Source organism: Microtus oregoni, unplaced genomic scaffold (genome assembly GCF_018167655.1).
Source record: "Microtus oregoni isolate MIOR12 unplaced genomic scaffold, Mior012 000002F_ref0000024, whole genome shotgun sequence".
Taxonomy (NCBI): Eukaryota; Metazoa; Chordata; class Mammalia; order Rodentia; family Cricetidae; genus Microtus; species Microtus oregoni.
In genome coordinates this window covers 82,094,080-82,112,261 of record NW_024543061.1, presented here as the reverse complement: position 1 = coordinate 82,112,261, position 18,182 = coordinate 82,094,080, and the positions used below count along the sequence as shown (strand labels likewise).

The following is an 18,182-nucleotide window of genomic DNA, read 5'->3' as shown; positions in this document are numbered from 1 at the left end:
ATAAAATGTTTTAAATTTTAATACCAGTGAAAGAGGGGAAGGACACATAATAGATTTCTTTTTAAAAAAAAAGCCAACTGTAAGATAACAGTTATTTTTTAAGGAATTAGAGTTGATAGCAGATTCAGCAGCCAAAGTTTATCCATTCTCATCTGAAAGTTGGGGAGACAGCCCAATGGCCAACGAAATAAAATCTTTCAGGCTCAAGAATCCTGCCCATGACTCACCCAGGGTAAAAGCTCATGCAGCTCAACAGACTATATATATATCAAAGGGAACTGAAGTAGACAAGCTCACAGCAGGCAATAACTGGACCTTTTGAGTGTCTGAAGTCACAGGTCTAATGGGTGTTTAGCTGTCTGCTTCCTTCCTACAAGAACACAGATCCAGCTGTGTTTTCACCTTCTGGGTTTCACACTTGACACAGCTGTAAACAAAGACAGCTCCTTCCTGATGCTCTCTTCAGCCCTGACCTCACTGTAGTGGCTTTGGCCATCTGTTGAGGGTGTAAGCTGCGCCAATAGCCACCTGTTAATGCTTAAGAAAAGGGAAGTCCTCACATTCCTACACTGTCCTCACCACCTTTCCTCTGTGCTCTCCCCATATCTGCCATTCGTGATGTGTGCCAAGTCCTTCCTAGAAACTCCAAGATAAAACACTGTGTTTGTTTGTGGGATTACACAGTCAATCAAGAATGGCCTCTGTGGCTGATGCTGTGGGACAGCATTTATCAGTTTACTTGATGTTCACAGGTGAAGGGAAGGGCAGCCCCTCTAGTTCTCCCAATCCCCTTGACCTCAAGAAAGGCAGAAAGGGGAAGAAAAAAGGCAAATGTTTTCTAACGATTGGTTTAACTCAGTCTTATTTTCTAGAAATGTAAGCTTATATGGTTTAAAGAAAAGTTGCTTGTTGTAAGAGGCTGCTTGTTTGTTTCCCAGCTGCCTGGCAGCTCAGACCTGAAATAACCACATAGAAACTGTATTACTTAAATCACTGCTTGGCCTATTAGCTCTATCTTCTTATTGGCTCTTACATATTAATTTAACCCATCTCCATTAATCTGTGTATCTCCACAAGGCTGTGGCTTACTGGATAAAGTTCTGGTGTCTGTCTCCGGCGGAACTACATTGCTTCTTCTTACTCTGTCTTCTTTCTCCCAGCATTCAGTTTAGGTTTCCCTGCCTAGCTCTACTCTCCCCTATCAGGAAAAGCCAGTTTTCTTTATTCATTAACCAATAAAAGTAACAGATAGACAGAAGGACCTCCCACATCAGTTATTGATCTTGGTATGCCTATCAATGTCTGTCATTCTAGTAGTTGGGAGACCAAAGCAGGAGAATCACAGCAAGTTTGAGGCTAACCTGGGATACCCAGTGAGCTCCTACAAAAATGAATAAATAAATAGATAAGAAAATAAATAAATAATCGAAATATTTTTAAAAGAATTCACAAATACACATCTGTGTGAAGAGGGTTATTTTGAGCTGATTGAGGTATTTCTATTTTTAAGTAGGTTATAGAGGCTTGTGCATAAGTCTTTATAGATAAGGGCATTAGATCCTCGGGGGAACAATGAAAGTTTCTTGGAGGTAGGGATTCAACTCATCTGATCTATTCCTGTCTGTCTGTCTATCTATCTATCTATCTATCTATCTATCTATCTATCCATCCATCCTCTCTCTTTCTCTCTCTATCATCCACAAATCTCTCTCTCTCTCTCTCTCTCTCTCTCTCTCTCTCTCTCTCTTTTTCCTTCAACACTGGTAAGTAGCAACTATTTTTAAGTCTGTTATGCTGGGAGCGGCCAAGTGACTTTTGGTACAACTAATGCATCACAATAGCTCATGAAGCCCCCTCTAGCAACCAGCTTCCCACTGTCACTCTCTACCCTCTTCTTTTAAATTGATTAGCATCTTAACTAACTCAGAACTTTAACACTTTCTTCCATAAACTGTTCTAACTGTGCTCCCCCTCTCAGTTACTCTCTCATTCCTTTATATCATTCACGAGGACAGTTCTTATCAGTTTACTTCTGTTTAGTGACTTTTTCATTTGGTTAAGAATCCTCTACAGTCCAGTGTCACCCTTATAGGCTATATCCTTGTGCTAGATATGGTTTCATATGCACTTGGGAGGTGGGGTGGAGACAGGGGGATCCAGGGTACAAGGTCATCACAAGTGATGTTGTGAGTTCAAGGCTAGCTTGGGTTACATTACATACCTTCTCAATAAACCAACTTTCCTCTCCAAACAATAACAATAAGAAGACCAAACCCTCCCACAGAATTATTTTTCACTAATTCATCCATTCTAAATCAAGGTTGATCCATTATTGCATTTGCATTTATATTTTGTCATGATAACTCTTTGACTGAAGCACTCGATTAACAAACCCTTCAACAGCTTACACTCAAGATGAAGGAAAGAACGGACATGATAGGACTACTGGTCCACACTTCATCTAAAGCATCTACAAAGCTCCACGTCTTATGTCACAGCTAAAACACACTGGCTGTGGGGTACATAATGAGCAAATAGGTCATATTCGCATGGGAAACATTTCACCCAAGCTTTTAAGCATGGCAACTTAGAGCAAACAGATAGGGGGTGGAACATAGATGAGCAGTGACAAGAACAAGCACTGGGGTCTGAGGACTAGCAAGTTCAATGATGGCCTCAGATCCTGGAGACAGGTGACACATGCCATCGCCTTTGTCCTAGGGATCTCCAGGAACTTGATGACAGCACCCAGCTCCCCCTACTTTGCCACTTCTCAGAAACAGCTGAAGGACTCACCACTATCCGGGCCTTCAGGTGAGTAACACATCTTCAAATTGCCCACAAGGGGGAAATCCATTGACAAATGTCAATCAACAGATAATAGCTAACTGCCACCCCTTCTGGGGGTGCACTTGTTTCTCCCAGTGAACTACACCATGGCAATGGACATTGCTTAGAGTTTCTCCTGTGACAATTTAAGAGTAAAGAAAGAATTGGCTGTGTGGTCTAGACAAGGTTTTCTAATTCCAAAGCCTCCACATCCTCATCTGAAAAATGGGGGATCAGTCTTGCTTATTACAACCATTGGAATGATTGACATATGCATGTAAGTCAGTCTTGCTTCTCGTTTTCAACACGAATCTTTATCAATTTTGATGGTATCCATAACTTTTCTCTTCCTGTTGAAGCAAGAACAAAACCCCTCCCCCAATGTAGCACATCTCCTGGCTTCCATTGTGAGGTCAGCACATCCTTAAAATAAACCAGCTGATTTAATTCAGAGACTTTTCTATTATCCAATGTCTTTCTCCTGCTGTTGTCCCTTTTGCTAAGAAAAGCCTCTCTGCCAGCACAAAGGAATCCAATCAGATCAGATTGAATTAAATTAAATGTCCGAGTTTAATAGACAGCACACTCCCAGGTAACCAGGAGCATGGCAGGGGGAAGACAGAGAGATCGCACACCCAAATCCAAAATGACCTGTTCCTTTTCTCGGAACAAGCCTAAATACCCAGTGGGAGTGGTCCTGACCCCCCTCTGGGAGGAGTCAGTGCTTGGCAGGCTGGGAGTTGGAGTCTAAGTGCTTGGAAGGCTGGTACTTAAAGTCCAAGCACGTGGCAGGTTGAAATTTGGAGTTCAAGTGCTTGGCAGGCTGGGGTGACAGTTCCAAACCAATATACCTTTCTCATTAGCGTTAAGAAAATTCAAAGTTAATGAAGCATTATGTAATCTATTTCTGGGAGTATTTTCCATCCCTTTCTGTTTGTTTAACATATCCTTTATAAGTTTGATTTGATCTTTCTATAACTGCTTGACCTATAGGACTATATGGTATACCTGTAATATGTTTTATATTATATTAGGCAAAAAATGCTTCATTTTCATAGAGACATATGCTGAACCATTATCTGTCTTTATTTGTGCATGTATACCAGTGATGGCCATAACTTCTAATAAATGTGGGATTACTAAATCAGCCTTTTCTGACCTCAGAGCAGTTGCTCATTGAAAACCAGAATAATTGTCAATGGTGTGATATACATATTTTAATTTTCCAAATTCTGCAAAGTGGAACATATCCACCTGCCAGATTTATTTTTTTTGAATACCCTTTAGGTTAGTCTCTGAAGGTAGTCATGTTTAGTTAAAGAAAGAGCAAGTAGGACATCTCTTTATAATCTCCTTAGCTTATTGCCATGTAATAGAAAACTCTTTCTTTAAACCTTTGCTATTGGCATGATGTTTCTTACAGAATTCTGAGGCCTTCAACACACTTCCAATCAGTAATTAATCAATTTCTACATTATCTTGTGCTAGAGGACCTGGCAGACCCATATGAGATAAGATGTCCTATTCTACCACAATAAAAACATTTGGCATTTTGATGTCTCTTCATTCCTTTGGAAATTGCTTCTCCTACCCAAGATTCAGTATTATAATCAAATGTCTCAATGTTCATTGTATGAAGGATCCATTTATCCATTGGTGCTGATCTAACCTTTAAAGGCCCAAGTATTTTTTTTTTTAATTCTAAGTTGGCATTTTCAAAAGCCAGAGATTCAATAAGTACTCGTCTAGCATCTGGGTCTGTTACTTCTATTTGTACAGCCTTAGTTAATCTTTGTAAAAAGTTACTAAAGGGTTCTCTCTGGCCCTATTTAACCCCAGTATATGATTCAATTTGTTTTCCAAGTTCTTGAATCCTGTACCAAGCATTTAAGGTTGCTTTGTGGCATAGGGACAAGATTCGTTCATCATAAAGAGCTTGAGTCTGTGGGTCAACATAAGTGCCCTCACCAAGAATTCGATTTTGGGAAAGTCCCAAGTTTTTTTTTGCTTTCACCTGTTGTTCTAAAATTTTACCATCTTCTCTGAAATAACATTTAAACATCACTTGAGGCCCTTCATGCAGAACTGTTTGCTGACACTAACTGAATCCAGTTGTGTGCTGTTGCTTTAATGCTAGAAACCCATGTCTTTACCATCTCCCTAACAAATGCAAAATGAAAGCCATAAGTTACTATTGCTTACTTAATTCTTTTAGATAATTCATTCCTATAGGTATCCATCTACCTTCTTTGGATCCTTTTGGGCCTTTAGAACTTTATGTTTTTTTCAGAATAGATTGCAGGGTAAAAAGCTAAAACCCTGGGTAAGTCATGTCTGACAGCTACTGGTGATGTTAAATCTTGTCCTTGTACCATTTTTTCCCCTGCACATCAGCTCCAATAATTTCCTTAATCATTTCAAATAGTTTTTCTATTATCTTTGGAAAGCCTGACTCTCCTAGCCTGTATATATTTCTTGTGGTTTCATTGAGGCACCTAGCCTCTGGTCCTCATTCTGCACATGTGATTCCAAGGCCTGAAATTTTTCCTCTAAAGATAACACCTCATCCTTGGACATTATTTGGGTAGCATGTAGATGCATTCCTGGAGAGAAACTCTATCTGCTAACCTATTATAGCTTTTTAAACAACTTTTGGATTGTCAAATTCAACAGTAGGAATTTGTTCAGATAACTTCTCAGTATCCTTTGACATGGATTTAATTTTTTCAGGTAACTTTTGATTTTCGATGGTATTAATCCTGTCAGCTAGCTGTCCATTATTAGTCTGTAAAGACTGTATCATTTCTGAAAATTCCTCATTCTTTACTCTGTTATCAAATCATTTTCTTAAGGATATAATATGAAGAAAAAACTGAGTCCCAATATCCAATAAATGGATGTATCACAATAACCATATAAGTCTTGCAGAATACAATCCATAGTATTAACAAAAAAGTTACTACAACTTTCAATGGTAATATTGTCTGCCATGATATGACTTTCAAGTTTATTGACTTATTAATTACCTGTCATAAGGTCTGGTAAATTGTTTTAGGTGTAATAATCTTTATTGTCCAGCCGGTGTCATGGTTGCAGAGTCGTGACTAGTGGCATAACCTGGTGCCATGAACAGTCCTGAGCTGCTTTGATTTTTTTCACCTTGGTTCTGGTTAAATACTAAGAAATATTCTTTGCTTGACAAATTAAAAGCAATTAAATCAATTCTGTACACAGAGCAGGAAGCCCAGAACTCAAGAATGAGGAGTACAGACCAGATGCTGTGCAAGTTGCCGTGTGGCAGAGAACGTGGCAGGGAACGCGGCAGTGGCAGGAGGGTGTGCAAAAGCTTGGGAAATTTCCAAGTCACCACAAGCAGTTAGCTTCACTGTGGTGGAGGTTTTACAAAAATCCACTTAGGTAAATGCAAGCCAGGCTGGTGGGGGTGGAAGACTTTCTGGACTGTGGGCAGGTTAGGTCTTTAAGCCAGTCTACTTGGTAGGTGTGGAGTTCAGAACCACGTGGGGTGCCAGATGAAGATGGATGCTTAAATGAAATTCCACGCTAGCTCAGAATGGAGTATAATAGAGTGTTATTTATTTAGGGGTAGACCCACAGATTACAGTCCTCTGCATAAACAGGGAACAGGAACTGAATCACGCTGCCAGAAGAGCAGCTGGACATGTGCTTTGCCTCAGCATATGTAGTATGAGAGGCCACTCCCAAAAGGATGGGTAACTTAAAGGCTACTGGCTGTAGGAATTTCTACAGCAATTCTAAGCTTCCTAAGTTCAAGGTCAGCCTGAAATCTGTGAGACCATATTTCAAAAATACAACAAAGCAAACAACAAAGAAAGCAACCCATGTTTCTTGATGTTTGTGAACAGTAATAACCTAAGCTTCCATGAAGCTGGCTCCATTTTCCTGAGGTTAGGTCATAAAAGTGGTGTTACTGTGCATTTCCTTTGCTCTGGAAAGTTTATGTTTTAAAGCACTATATCTTTTCTCAACCCTATTACAAATATGCACCGACTTCAATCATAGATTTCTCCAGCCTCAGAAGTTTATGTTAAGAAGGTAGAAATGGCTTATAGGGCAGAACGTGAAGGTGCAACTTTCCACAGCATGATGTATGATAGGATTGCTACCTGAATCTATATGAGTTTAATTTACCCCACCCATATTTCACATCCTGGCATGCTTTCTCAACAAAGGTGGTAATACCTCTTCCTGGGAATTTCAATGTTATTTATTGGTATTGAATATATAGATACTGACATCAAATTTATAGTCTAATAGTACTCAGTAGAGACCATTAACAAATATAGCATTAATGATTACTGTTGACATCAAGTAAGTCTTTTCTAATTAGTTTGTATGGAAATATTTATTTCAATAGTTAATACACACCAAGTACTATTCTAGATGTAGATTAGTAAAGACTGAATATATGTGGCCATTTATTTTCACCCCAGTTACAGGTTGGGTTCTTTACTTTAGCCAACATGTGACCTTATTTTATTTCCTTTATGAGTATTTATATGAGTATATTTTCATTATCTGTTTTATTAAAAAACATTTGCATGTTAATTATTCAATCTCTTCTGACTAGAAAATGAGTTCTGAGAAAGCAGGATTTTGTTTTCATAGTGAGTTTACAGTGATTTGGGAAATGTCTATACAGTCAACTAGTGGGCTAGTGTAGGCTCCATCCTTCGGAGTCACCACACAAGAGAGAGGGTTTAAAGACAAAGATAACAGTATAGTGACATCTATGGAGTCACTACACAGACAACTGTTTCAAAGGGTTGGGTAGGCACCTTGTATTCAAACAAGATGGAAGCACCTATAGGACAATGGGCCTTTGAATGAAGAACAGTTGAGCTGGAAGGAAAGTGGACAGTGCATTCAGAGGAAAAGGCATGAAGATTTCTATTTCATGTAAAAATCAAAGCGAGTATTAAATGAACACAGTGATGGAGGTCATCACCATGAAGTTTGAACACAAGGGGGATGATGCTAATGGATATTGAATGAGTGCCTCTGTGTGGAACTTGGACTTTATTCTTTCTGTGTTGTGGAGTTGTTGAAGAATCTCAACAGGAATCTGATCTAATCAAAGTTGTATTAATTAGAATAACTGACTCATAAAGGATTAATCAGGATGGGGGAGGCTAGAGGTAGGAAGATGCTAGGAGGCTGATGGAACAATAGTATTATAAGATGCATCATTGTGATGGACTGGTCCTCCTTTTCAAAGACTTTAGACATGAAATAAGGCCAAATAACACTTCTTAGAGAATATCTCATCTTCCTACCAAGGGAGAGCAATTCAGACCAGTTGAGAACCTAAACCACATAAAGAGGAAAAAGCTCAGGACAGTGGGAAGTGTTTAATTACCTGAGAATTTCACAAAAATAAAGAACCGATCAGAAAGGTTCTGTGCAGCTTGAAAAATAATGGTTTTTGACTGCAATCAGACAAGTGAGCTTGTTAAAAATTTGAATGGACAACAGTGATAAAAACACAAAAGAATACAAAGAAATAAAGGTGTTCTCTGGATAAGAAACTCCAGTGCTAGTGATGACCTTAACAAGAACAGAGCTGAAGTCAGAATTTGGGGGGCTGAAGGGTTAACTACAAGTGCACATGATTTCCCATATCTGCTTCTTTCCATGTCTACTCAGTGTTCCCTGGGCCATCTCTCTCTCAGAGTCATCTTTACTGATTGGATCTTGTGTTCTCTCTGCTCTCAGGACTCAGGGTGCACTCACACGGAGTAGTGAACCTCTAATCATTTACAAGAAAAGTATTGCAGCTAAATTAGACTAAGTTGTCAGTGACCTTTGCCACTGCTTTATTATTATTTTTCTGTCTGACAGAATAAAGGTCTAAGAATGTTCAGAAGATGGGCTGGATGCGAATGAAGAGATACAGGCTGAGTGTGTCAAAGTTTCCATTAGGAAAACAGCAGGTTTCTTGCCAAATAGAAACAGAGAAAGAATGCTCACGGCATTTCACCCCTCCTTCTCCCTGCTGCTTCAGGCTGTTGCCAGTTCCCTACAAACGTGTGGAGTGTTGGAGATGAAACTCCACAACCACAGCAGGAAGAAGGTCCCAGAGTGAGCATGCTGACAAAACCAAGGTTTAGGTTTTCATTTAGAATACGACTCCCAAGCTTTGAGCCTCCTGGATGCATTTGTCCAGTGGGGAGAGAAACCTGCCCCATCCAGGAAGGCACTGGATTTCCTCACTTCTGTGTTGTCTCTTGTCATTTGGGTACTTACAATGCCTTGTTCACCTGAGGAGCCCAATGTCATCCCCTAAAACCACACTGGGTATCTTCCCTGTGCTCTGCAAAGCCTGGCTTAGGCCTTCCCTCTCCCCACCCCCTACCTAAGGTACCCTATTCAGATCTTGCAATGTACATTTCCCTTTTATGTTCTTGGGGCTGTTAAAGGAAGGTTCCCAGCTGCACCAGCCTCACTACTTAGTACAGTTTCTCCCATCCTGAGAAAGACATTAGGTGTCTCCGGAGTCTAGCACAGTGTTGAGAACAAGCACTGACTAAATGCCTTGAGTGAATAGATGGAAATATAGCCGACATCTCCCTAGCAAGCACTTCCACCTGACATGCCCCTGGCATGCACAGAAGTGTGACCCTTACAAAAAATTCTTCACAGTTTGTCGCCCCTGTTGCTGTAATCCTACAACCTCCTACGCCCTTCACGGATTAGTAATTCACTATAGTCACCTGTCAAGGTCATCTGGAAGGCAGATGTGTTCCTTGAACGGCTTAGTCCCAAGCCATAGTGCTGCTGTTCTTCAGCACAGGTCCCCCTGGACGTGGCATTTAGTTCAAGGCTACATAACTCAAAGTGAAGTAATGGTTTGGCTCTCACTCCCAAATTATCTGATCACTGTAGAGCAGACATTGCTGTCTGACCAAATTATCTATCTGGCTTGGCATTCTGGAATGATCAGCTTGATTGGAGAGATACCAAGTATCTGCTTTATATTGGCCTGAATGGACTCTGATGGTGGGCCAAAAACTACCCCACCCAGGACTTCTCTGTTCTTGGGATACAAGTGATGAGTTATTTAAGTTTTGCAATTTTACTGGAAGGTTTTACAGGAGTGGGGGCCTCTTAGGAAACGAGACTTACTAGTGGGTCAGAAATTCCTTACAAAAATGACCCCTGGATGGTTTATGTCAGAGCAGCCATGGCCACAGAGAGGGAAGAAGCAAACTCAGCTGGGCGTGTAACCAACGTTCAAACCGGTTGTTTTCCAGCCCTTTCCATTATTCGAGGAAAATAATTTCAAAATATGGATACTTTTGCTATTTAGAAAAGATGCTTTTCAGCATGTATGTCTGTGAAATCAAACCGCTGAGGTTCAAGTACATAAGGTTCTTCTTGGTTTCTTAAAAAATTTACACTTCATGTATTCTTGATGCATGGTAGTGCATAAGATTGGGATGTAGGGTGAAACACGCTTATACACAATATATGCTTCCGAACCCTGATTGCTCTTCGAGCAGATGGGGGGGGGGGACTTGATCGGGGGAGGGGGAGGGAAATGGGAAGCAGTTGTGGGGACGAGGCAGAAATCCTTAATAAATAAATAAATTAAAAAAAAAAGAAATTACTAGTAACTTCTGTAAACTACAAAAAAAAAAAAAAACAAAAAAAAAACAATATATGCTTCCGTGAAGGCTGTTTCTAGTTCGGCTCATAAAACAGACTATACAGAACTTTATTTGATTATGTTGAACAGCAAGGATGAGCTTAGTTTTTCATGGATCAATCTCTCTATTACCATGACCATTAGAGTGAGAACCCTGCCCAGCCCTGGATGATGGCAGACTTTCTTTCATGTCACTTGGGGTACTTACAATGCCTTGTTTACCTGAGAAGCTCAGCTTCATCCCTAAAGATACTTGTCTGCAGACTTGACAATTTATAAGCTTAAGGAGAGAGTCCTGCTTTCTTGTGCTCCTGCCTCCTTCAACAAATCCTGCCATCATCGTGCACCACCACAACCGACTGAGAGGATGAGCCTGAGTTAATAAATTGTCATGTCTGTGGTCAAAACCATGCCTTAGGATTTGTAATCCCCAATGCCATTGGCTAAAGGGATCGAAATTCCACAACAAGGGACCTTGCAGATGACCGGCTCAGCATAGGGTCTGCTGACAGACCCTATGAGCACGAAGGAATATGTTTACCTGCTAGAGATGCCCAGCTTTCTGTCTTCCCCAGTTCTTATCCAGCCCAACTCAATAGCATTTGGAAAATTAAATAAATGCTTCAAGTGAAAGTAGGAGATATTGTCATTTCTGTAGCCCGTGTGACATAGGTCAGGTCTTGTTTACATGGCTCCTCCAATCTTGCAGAATTGTGAAGTACCCTTTCTTAAAGGTTTGCCATGGCAACGGCTTCTATTCCTAGTTGGGGCATGAAAAGAGAGCAAACACTTGCCGTCGTGGGCTCCAACCAGAACGCAGCAGGGTGGCTCTGGAGTTTACTTACCACTCGTCCATCCCATCCACGCGTCACTCTGTTGAGCAAACTCTGTGGTAGTTAAGCATGTCTGGCTTTTTTACTACTTCTCCTGCTAGGTGGCTAACATCATTGTGGTTTTTTGTTTTTTGCAGGCATGAAACCAGATTCAAGCAACGCATGCTAGAGCTGACAGACACAAACAACATTGCCTACTTATTTCTCTCAGCTGCCAACAGATGGCTGGAGGTCAGGACGGTATGTTCATTGTGTTCCAGACACTTGGTTGAATTAGCTTTCCTCTGAGAGTCAGTACCAGCCTCTATTGTCTGGACTTTTCAGTTTGTTTATGTTCCAAATGAAATTTAACTTATCACAATGTTTTCGTCAGTCACAACAAAAGTAGCCCCCAAGGCAAAAATCATTCTGTGTTCTTTATAGTCTCTGAACTACCCCAGTTAATGGGATGGTAAATATTTATATAATGTCAGTTTTTAAAAGAGAGAATTTGAAAAGTGACCACATACACTCATGTCCTTCGCTGAGCTAGATAGCCTGCAAGGAATGGTGGCTTTCTTTTAAGCCAGTGGAGGGTTACGTTAGTACAAAACATCAATGACTAAGTCATCTATTGCTGTCTTCCATCCTATATGACACGGAGAAACAAACACAGACTTTGGCAGTCTATAGACATCATATACTAGATTAATTTCTTTCACTCCCAGATTCCCCTGCATTTATAAAATAGGAATAAGAATGTACTTCATGGACATGTTACTAAATAACACTGAAAATGGCATAATTTCCCTAGTGTGCTGCTCTGCCTTGACTGGTTATGTGATAAGATGTCCTGTCAAAAGACAGCTTAGGGGAGAAAGGTGCTTTTTCCAGCTTATGATTCCAGATCACTGCCCTTCATTTTGGGAAACTGAGGAAGAAACTCCAAATATCTAGTCAAATGGTAAGAGTAAAAATAAACACATGCATATATGCTTGCTCGCTTGCTGATGTGTGGCTTAATTTCTCCACTATTTCACATTCCAGGACACCTGCGCAGGGATTGGTGCTCCCCAAAGTGGCATAGACCCATGAACCTCAGTTAACTTGCCATGTCTGTTTCCCCAAGCACGCTCACACGGCTACCCAGTATAGTCAATACCTCACAGAGACTCTGTTTCCCAGTGATCCCAAGTTGTATCAAACTGACAATCGAAGCTAAGCACCTTCTGTGTTGATTTGTTTCCCCAACAAGATGCAGATTCTTTTTAAAACCCAACCACCAGAGTGGGCAGCTGATAAATTTTATGAGGTCAAAACGAAGGTGTCCAAGTTCAAGACTGATCTTACAGTGGATTGCTGTGGATTGAGACAGAGTCTTAGACACCCTGTGTTTTTCATCTACTGTGATTTCTCATTGGTTGACAAAGACTCTACCTCTGTGTTAGTGACTGTAGAGAACTCACTGAGCAATAGAACACAATCGTGTTATACAAAACTTTGAAAGAAGCATTAGTTATGGAAAAGAACTAATAAAGCATCTTTAATGTGACTGTGAGGGTTGGAAAAATTAGGACAGAGTGGCTTAGGAATTACAGACAACTGAAATTTAAGTAAACTGTTGCACAAAACCTATAATAAAGCCCAAACATAATTACTGGGCCATCTAGAACAGCATTATTTATACTAAGCTTCTATTTGTTTTCTTTTTTTAAAAAATCCCTGTTTTACTCTAAGGGGAAGTATCATATCTGAATAGGAGAACTAGCAAACATGCAGTGTGAGTGGATTTTCAGAAGCATAAGGAGATAATGACAACAGCTGCCCATGAGTCTGGTTTTCCTTAGCGTGGAGATCAGGCATGACGTTAGGGGTAAGTCCATTTGCCTTGGACTTGAGATGTCTGACTATGACTTCTGTCCTTCACACTTCCCCATGACAGGTTCACAGACAAGTGTAAGACAAGAATATTCATGCAAACCATATGTACAGTTCTTAGAGCCAAAATAAGACATTAGACCCGAGACTGCCAAGAAAGAGGGCAGGGCAAGATAGAAAAGACAACAGCCAAGCCCAAAATGGCTCTATCTGACCCATGATTTTAACCCCCACATGAAAGAGCAATCAATCCTACCTGAGTATAAAGGAACTCAGTTTACCTGAAGGCCAAAGAAGCGATATCATTTTACAAAGGAGAGGATGCTTCTCCTCTCAATCCCATAATTTCCTGACTCCTTGGTTAGACATTTTATAGAGTATATTTGCTAATTTACCTCCTCTTTGCATTTAGTGTATCGAACAGCTTGAGAGTCTCTAGGCCACTTTCACAGTAGAATTCTACCTCAAACACTAATGCAGGGCTGGAGAGATGGCTCAGATGTTGAGAGCACTGGCTGCTATTCCGGTAGACATTGGTTCGATTCCCAGCACCTACAAATCTGCCCACAAGTGCCCACAACTCCAGTTCTAGGGAGTCTGATGCCCTCGTTTGGTCCTCAGGTACCAGTTATGCACATGGTACAAAGAAAAACACACAGATGAAACACCCTTACATATAAAACAAAATAAATGAAAACTATATCCTGTAGTTCAAGAGCATATGCCACACAGGTGAATTGTTGAATAAGTCAAGCAAATGAATTCTGCTAGGTGAAAATGTATTTCTCCTACTTGGCTTCATTACTGCTGGACATCTATAATCAACACTCAACACTGTATCCACAACCTCAGCCTCACATAACTGGTTTTTCTGTCAGGAAAATGACCACTGAAATCGCAATCTCAGAGATGAGCGTATCCATTGTCCTCAGCCCCACAGCTAGACACACTTAGTTTCATAAATCCTCCAAGGGTGGGAAAAAAGTAAGGAAAGCCTTTATTTGGCTCAAAAATTCTGCATCGAGCTTGTCTGCACTGTTCACACAGCCCTTCCTGCTCCTCTTATTACCTGGTATCCAGGAAATCAACACAAATATCTGCTCCCCATGAATATTCTCAAAGTCCTCAGAACAGACATAGCTAACACTGTGGGAAAGGGGTCACTGCTCTGGGTGTTAATTACTCAGGCAGCTTTTCCCCGAAGCCTCCAGGAGGGCTACAAACCTTCATGTAGAAAGGAGAACGCTTGATTTCAGCACTTCCCATGGCTCTCCCCCTTACATTTCCGCTTCTTACTTATTTCTTCATTTGAGATCTCCTCCCGCTATCCATTGCTGCTGGTGGAAAATCCCAGCGAGAAGGAGGGAAAACAGAGCAGAGACTGAATTGGGAAAGGTCCTTGGGCTGCAACCAGCTTTAAAATTCTGTCTAGTAAATTCCTGGTTCTTTTCTTTTTTGCTTTCTCCATTCATGCTGAATGGGAGTTAAGAAAACCTGACACTGAAAAGATGGATCAATAGATAAAGGATCAATAGATAAAGTGTCACGGCACACATCTAAAGGGCAGAGTTTGGATGCTAGGACCACGGGGGTGGGAATTCTCTGTCATCTCAGCACTAGAGAGGCAGAGAAGGCATTTCCAGGCAAGCTAGTTATACTAGATGAGCTAGCAATCTCTGGAGTACTCTGCCTCAGCAAATACACTTGCCTACACACACACACACACACACACACACACACACACACACACACACAGATACACGCATAGATATATATATATGCAAACACAAACACACATCATGCACCCTGCATAGACACATGAAAAGAAAAGAAGAAACAAAAAGAGTTAAGACCATCCAAGTTATTATCTTTCCTTGGTTTTATGATTTCTGTGTGGAAGATTCCATCTCGCCTACCACATTCCCTTCCTATTTGCTTAGGTTGGGAGAAGCATAAGAAAGGCTTTAGCACATCCACAGGGGCTGAATCTAAGGGATAAAGTCACTTGACTGGCAAACTAATAGCTAGCCTGTGGCCACCCTGCTTGCTTTGGCAGTGGAAGGCACTGTTTTCCTATCAGTGTTGAGTGGAGTGGCCAGGGTTCTGTGTGTGTCCCCAGGGCCTGGCCTTTGAACACAGAGTATGTCCTCCCCTCATCCCTCCATATTAAACAATTCCAGTTCTCTGGCATTCGTGCTTCCCTTTGCAGAAGTTGTGTAAGTCTATCTACAGCTGTGGTTCCAAGGCTTTGTCATGCTGTGTGGTGGACGGCTAAAAGAAAATTCTCACCAGGAAGCCAAAACAAACAAACAACGTGAAAGTCAGTAGGCACGCCGTGCGAAAGTGCAAGTAGTTGGTCAATCTAGCTTCAGTCTGTTTGGTGGAAGAGCTGAGCTTTCTCCTGCCAGTTCCCGTGGAGACAGGCCTGCAATCACACTGCAATTTGAGTCCCTCCTATCAGTTCCCGGTTCCCAAGTGCTGGAGAGAGACAAGGTCTAAGGACTGCTTGGAGGAGAGCAGAACTTGCAGTTTCCAGCTGCTACTGATTGCTTACAAGTCTGTGTTGTACAAATTCTAATTGGTCTTATTAAATATAAACCTTGGGCAAGCTTTATTTGTTATAGCACAAACAAAGCATCACCACAAGTCTGTTTTTTACAGAGAATTACAGTTTTCATTATAAGCCTAATTATAGGTCGACATCATGGTCTCCCTGAAATCGGGCCAGAAGCTTCTCTCTGGGCAATGGGAATCAAGGTCTTCTATTCCAGGAACATTGGCTTTACACGATCACGAGAGATTACGATTCCAGGGTGGCTGCGGAGCCAGGTCCATTGGTAAAAGCTTGCCTTGGAAACGCAAGGACCTGAGTTCAGCTCCGCACTCCGCGCAGAACCCATGCAAGAAGACTGGCGTGGTGGTATACACTTATCTCAGCACTGAAGAGGTGGAGACAGGCAGATCCCCAGGCTCCCTGGTCAGGCAGTGTAGCTACATGGTGAGCTCCAAAACGAGTATTAAAACAGTGGACAGCACCTGAGGAAGAGTCCCTGAGCCTGAGCTCAGGCTTCCATGTGCACACACACACACATGCACACACACACACACACACACACACGTACCTGTGCACATGCCAACCAAGCATCACACACACACACACACACACACACACAACTTGACACTACACAGATGATTTGGGGTAGTTGGGCTCCTGCTTGAGAATGAGTAATCCACGAGTTCCATGTGTTTATTTTAATTATTTTTAAAATATAAAAAAATTATATGTGTGCATGTGAGTGTGTGTGTACATGTGAATGAAGTGTTTACAGAGACAAGGAAAGGACCTATGATCCTGGAGCTAGAGTTGTAAGTAGTTGTGAGTCACCATGTAGGAGTTAAACATTGAGCTTGGGTCCTCTACAAGAACAACAAGTGCTCTTAGCCACTGAGCATCTCTCTGCCTCATTGTGAGTCTTTTTAGAAAAGATGCCGTATAATCTGTCCACATAACCGCATCATGGTGAAACTATGCATTTTATATAGCGCACTTAAGGGGGAAAGCCTATCACTGTGAGCATTTTCAAGGTACTCGGGGCTTGTTGGCATTGACACATCTTAAAAGGGGTCAGACGTGATGGACTCTGCACTCTGGCAGTTATCACTTCAAGCAAAGCTGGGAGGGGAGAACTGACCGACCGACTGGGATGCGGTTACTGTTAGTAATGGCTATGTCAGAAGCAGCAATCGAAGAGGAATTTGCTACTCAGTAATATTCATTGCCTCGAGAGGTCTGCTCTGTATGAGTGCTTGTTATATTTTTTATGTCTTATGTCATGGTTTGACCTCTGTTATTCTATGATGTACACAGGTTTTTAAAGCTTACTTCAAACATTCGAAAATTATTCATAACTAAAAACAATCTCAATTCCCAGGGGTGGGGAAGCCTAACTATGACTTCATTTTTTTTAATGTTTTGGTGACTTAGGCATAGTTTCTAGTTTTCACAGAAATTTAGAGTCAAAGACATCTAAATTAGTTACTTGAGTTCACTAGCTCCTAACTGGCAAAGCTAGCATTTGGCCAGTCTCTGATGTCAAGGCTGGACTCATGGCCAGCTCTGCTACAGAGGGGTGTTTATAACTGTTTTGAAACAGGTACCAGTGTGCACAGGGATCAGCTGGAGACACTCCCTTCTTTGATTTTAGCACAGTAAAGATTTTATTATTATTATTGAAGACTTATCATCCAGTGATTTGATGTTGTATAGAGGGATTGGAGCTCTCTCTAGCCACAGAAGGAATTCCCCGATTGCCTGTGACTTATGATAAGAAAGACACCAACGTCTGAAAGTCTCCCTGTGTCTAGGAGAAGTGAGACATGGGCTAAATAAGGCAGAAAAATCCCCCATGAAGTTGGGAAATAGCATTATAAGGGGTGTGAGGAGATGGGCAGATGCGATTTAGTTGAATCTAAGGCTGACCTTCATGAATTTATTTTTTGTAAGTTTCTCAAAAGGACTTATCGTTGAGTCATAGAAAAGTCTGAAGCTTTAAGACATGCATGTACTTGTAACTTATGAGCAAACCCAGCCCTTATTATCATCTCTCTACATGATCTGCAAATCTCATGTCCCAGACACAGACACAATTGGCGAAATGTTCAGCTCCAGATCCCAACATGCACCAGAGACTCCTTTGTGCAAGGGCTTCATTCTGACACACAGGAGTCTATGGTAACCTTTACACAAGCGTATGTGAAATCTGAGCCAGGAAATAGCTGTTTGTCTGTCAGGAAAGCATGCGTATGAAAGATAGGGGACTAAATATGATCCTGCTTGTGACAATAACCACAGTTCTCTACAGATAACCCATCTCTCCCCTGAGAGATACAATTCCACTCTCCGGTCTGACCTCCATGTTGCAAGTCTTCCTTACCCCACCTCAGCCGAATCGTTCATCTGAAGCTTGAGTAGACAC

General features: G+C 41.3%; 1 protein-coding gene across 4 annotated transcripts in view; it reads left to right on the top strand.

Annotated features, from left to right (window-relative positions):
- The window catches only part of Abcc9 (ATP binding cassette subfamily C member 9), a 138,113-nt gene that overhangs the window by 102,214 nt on the left and 17,717 nt on the right, over positions 1 to 18,182 (top strand). For all 4 annotated transcript variants that reach the window (XM_041633954.1, XM_041633944.1, XM_041633961.1 and 1 more), the window contains 2 exons: positions 2,722 to 2,814; positions 11,487 to 11,589. In XM_041633954.1, the coding sequence (XP_041489888.1) occupies positions 2,722 to 2,814; positions 11,487 to 11,589 (196 nt within the window). The remainder of the gene's footprint in view (positions 1 to 2,721; positions 2,815 to 11,486; positions 11,590 to 18,182) is intronic.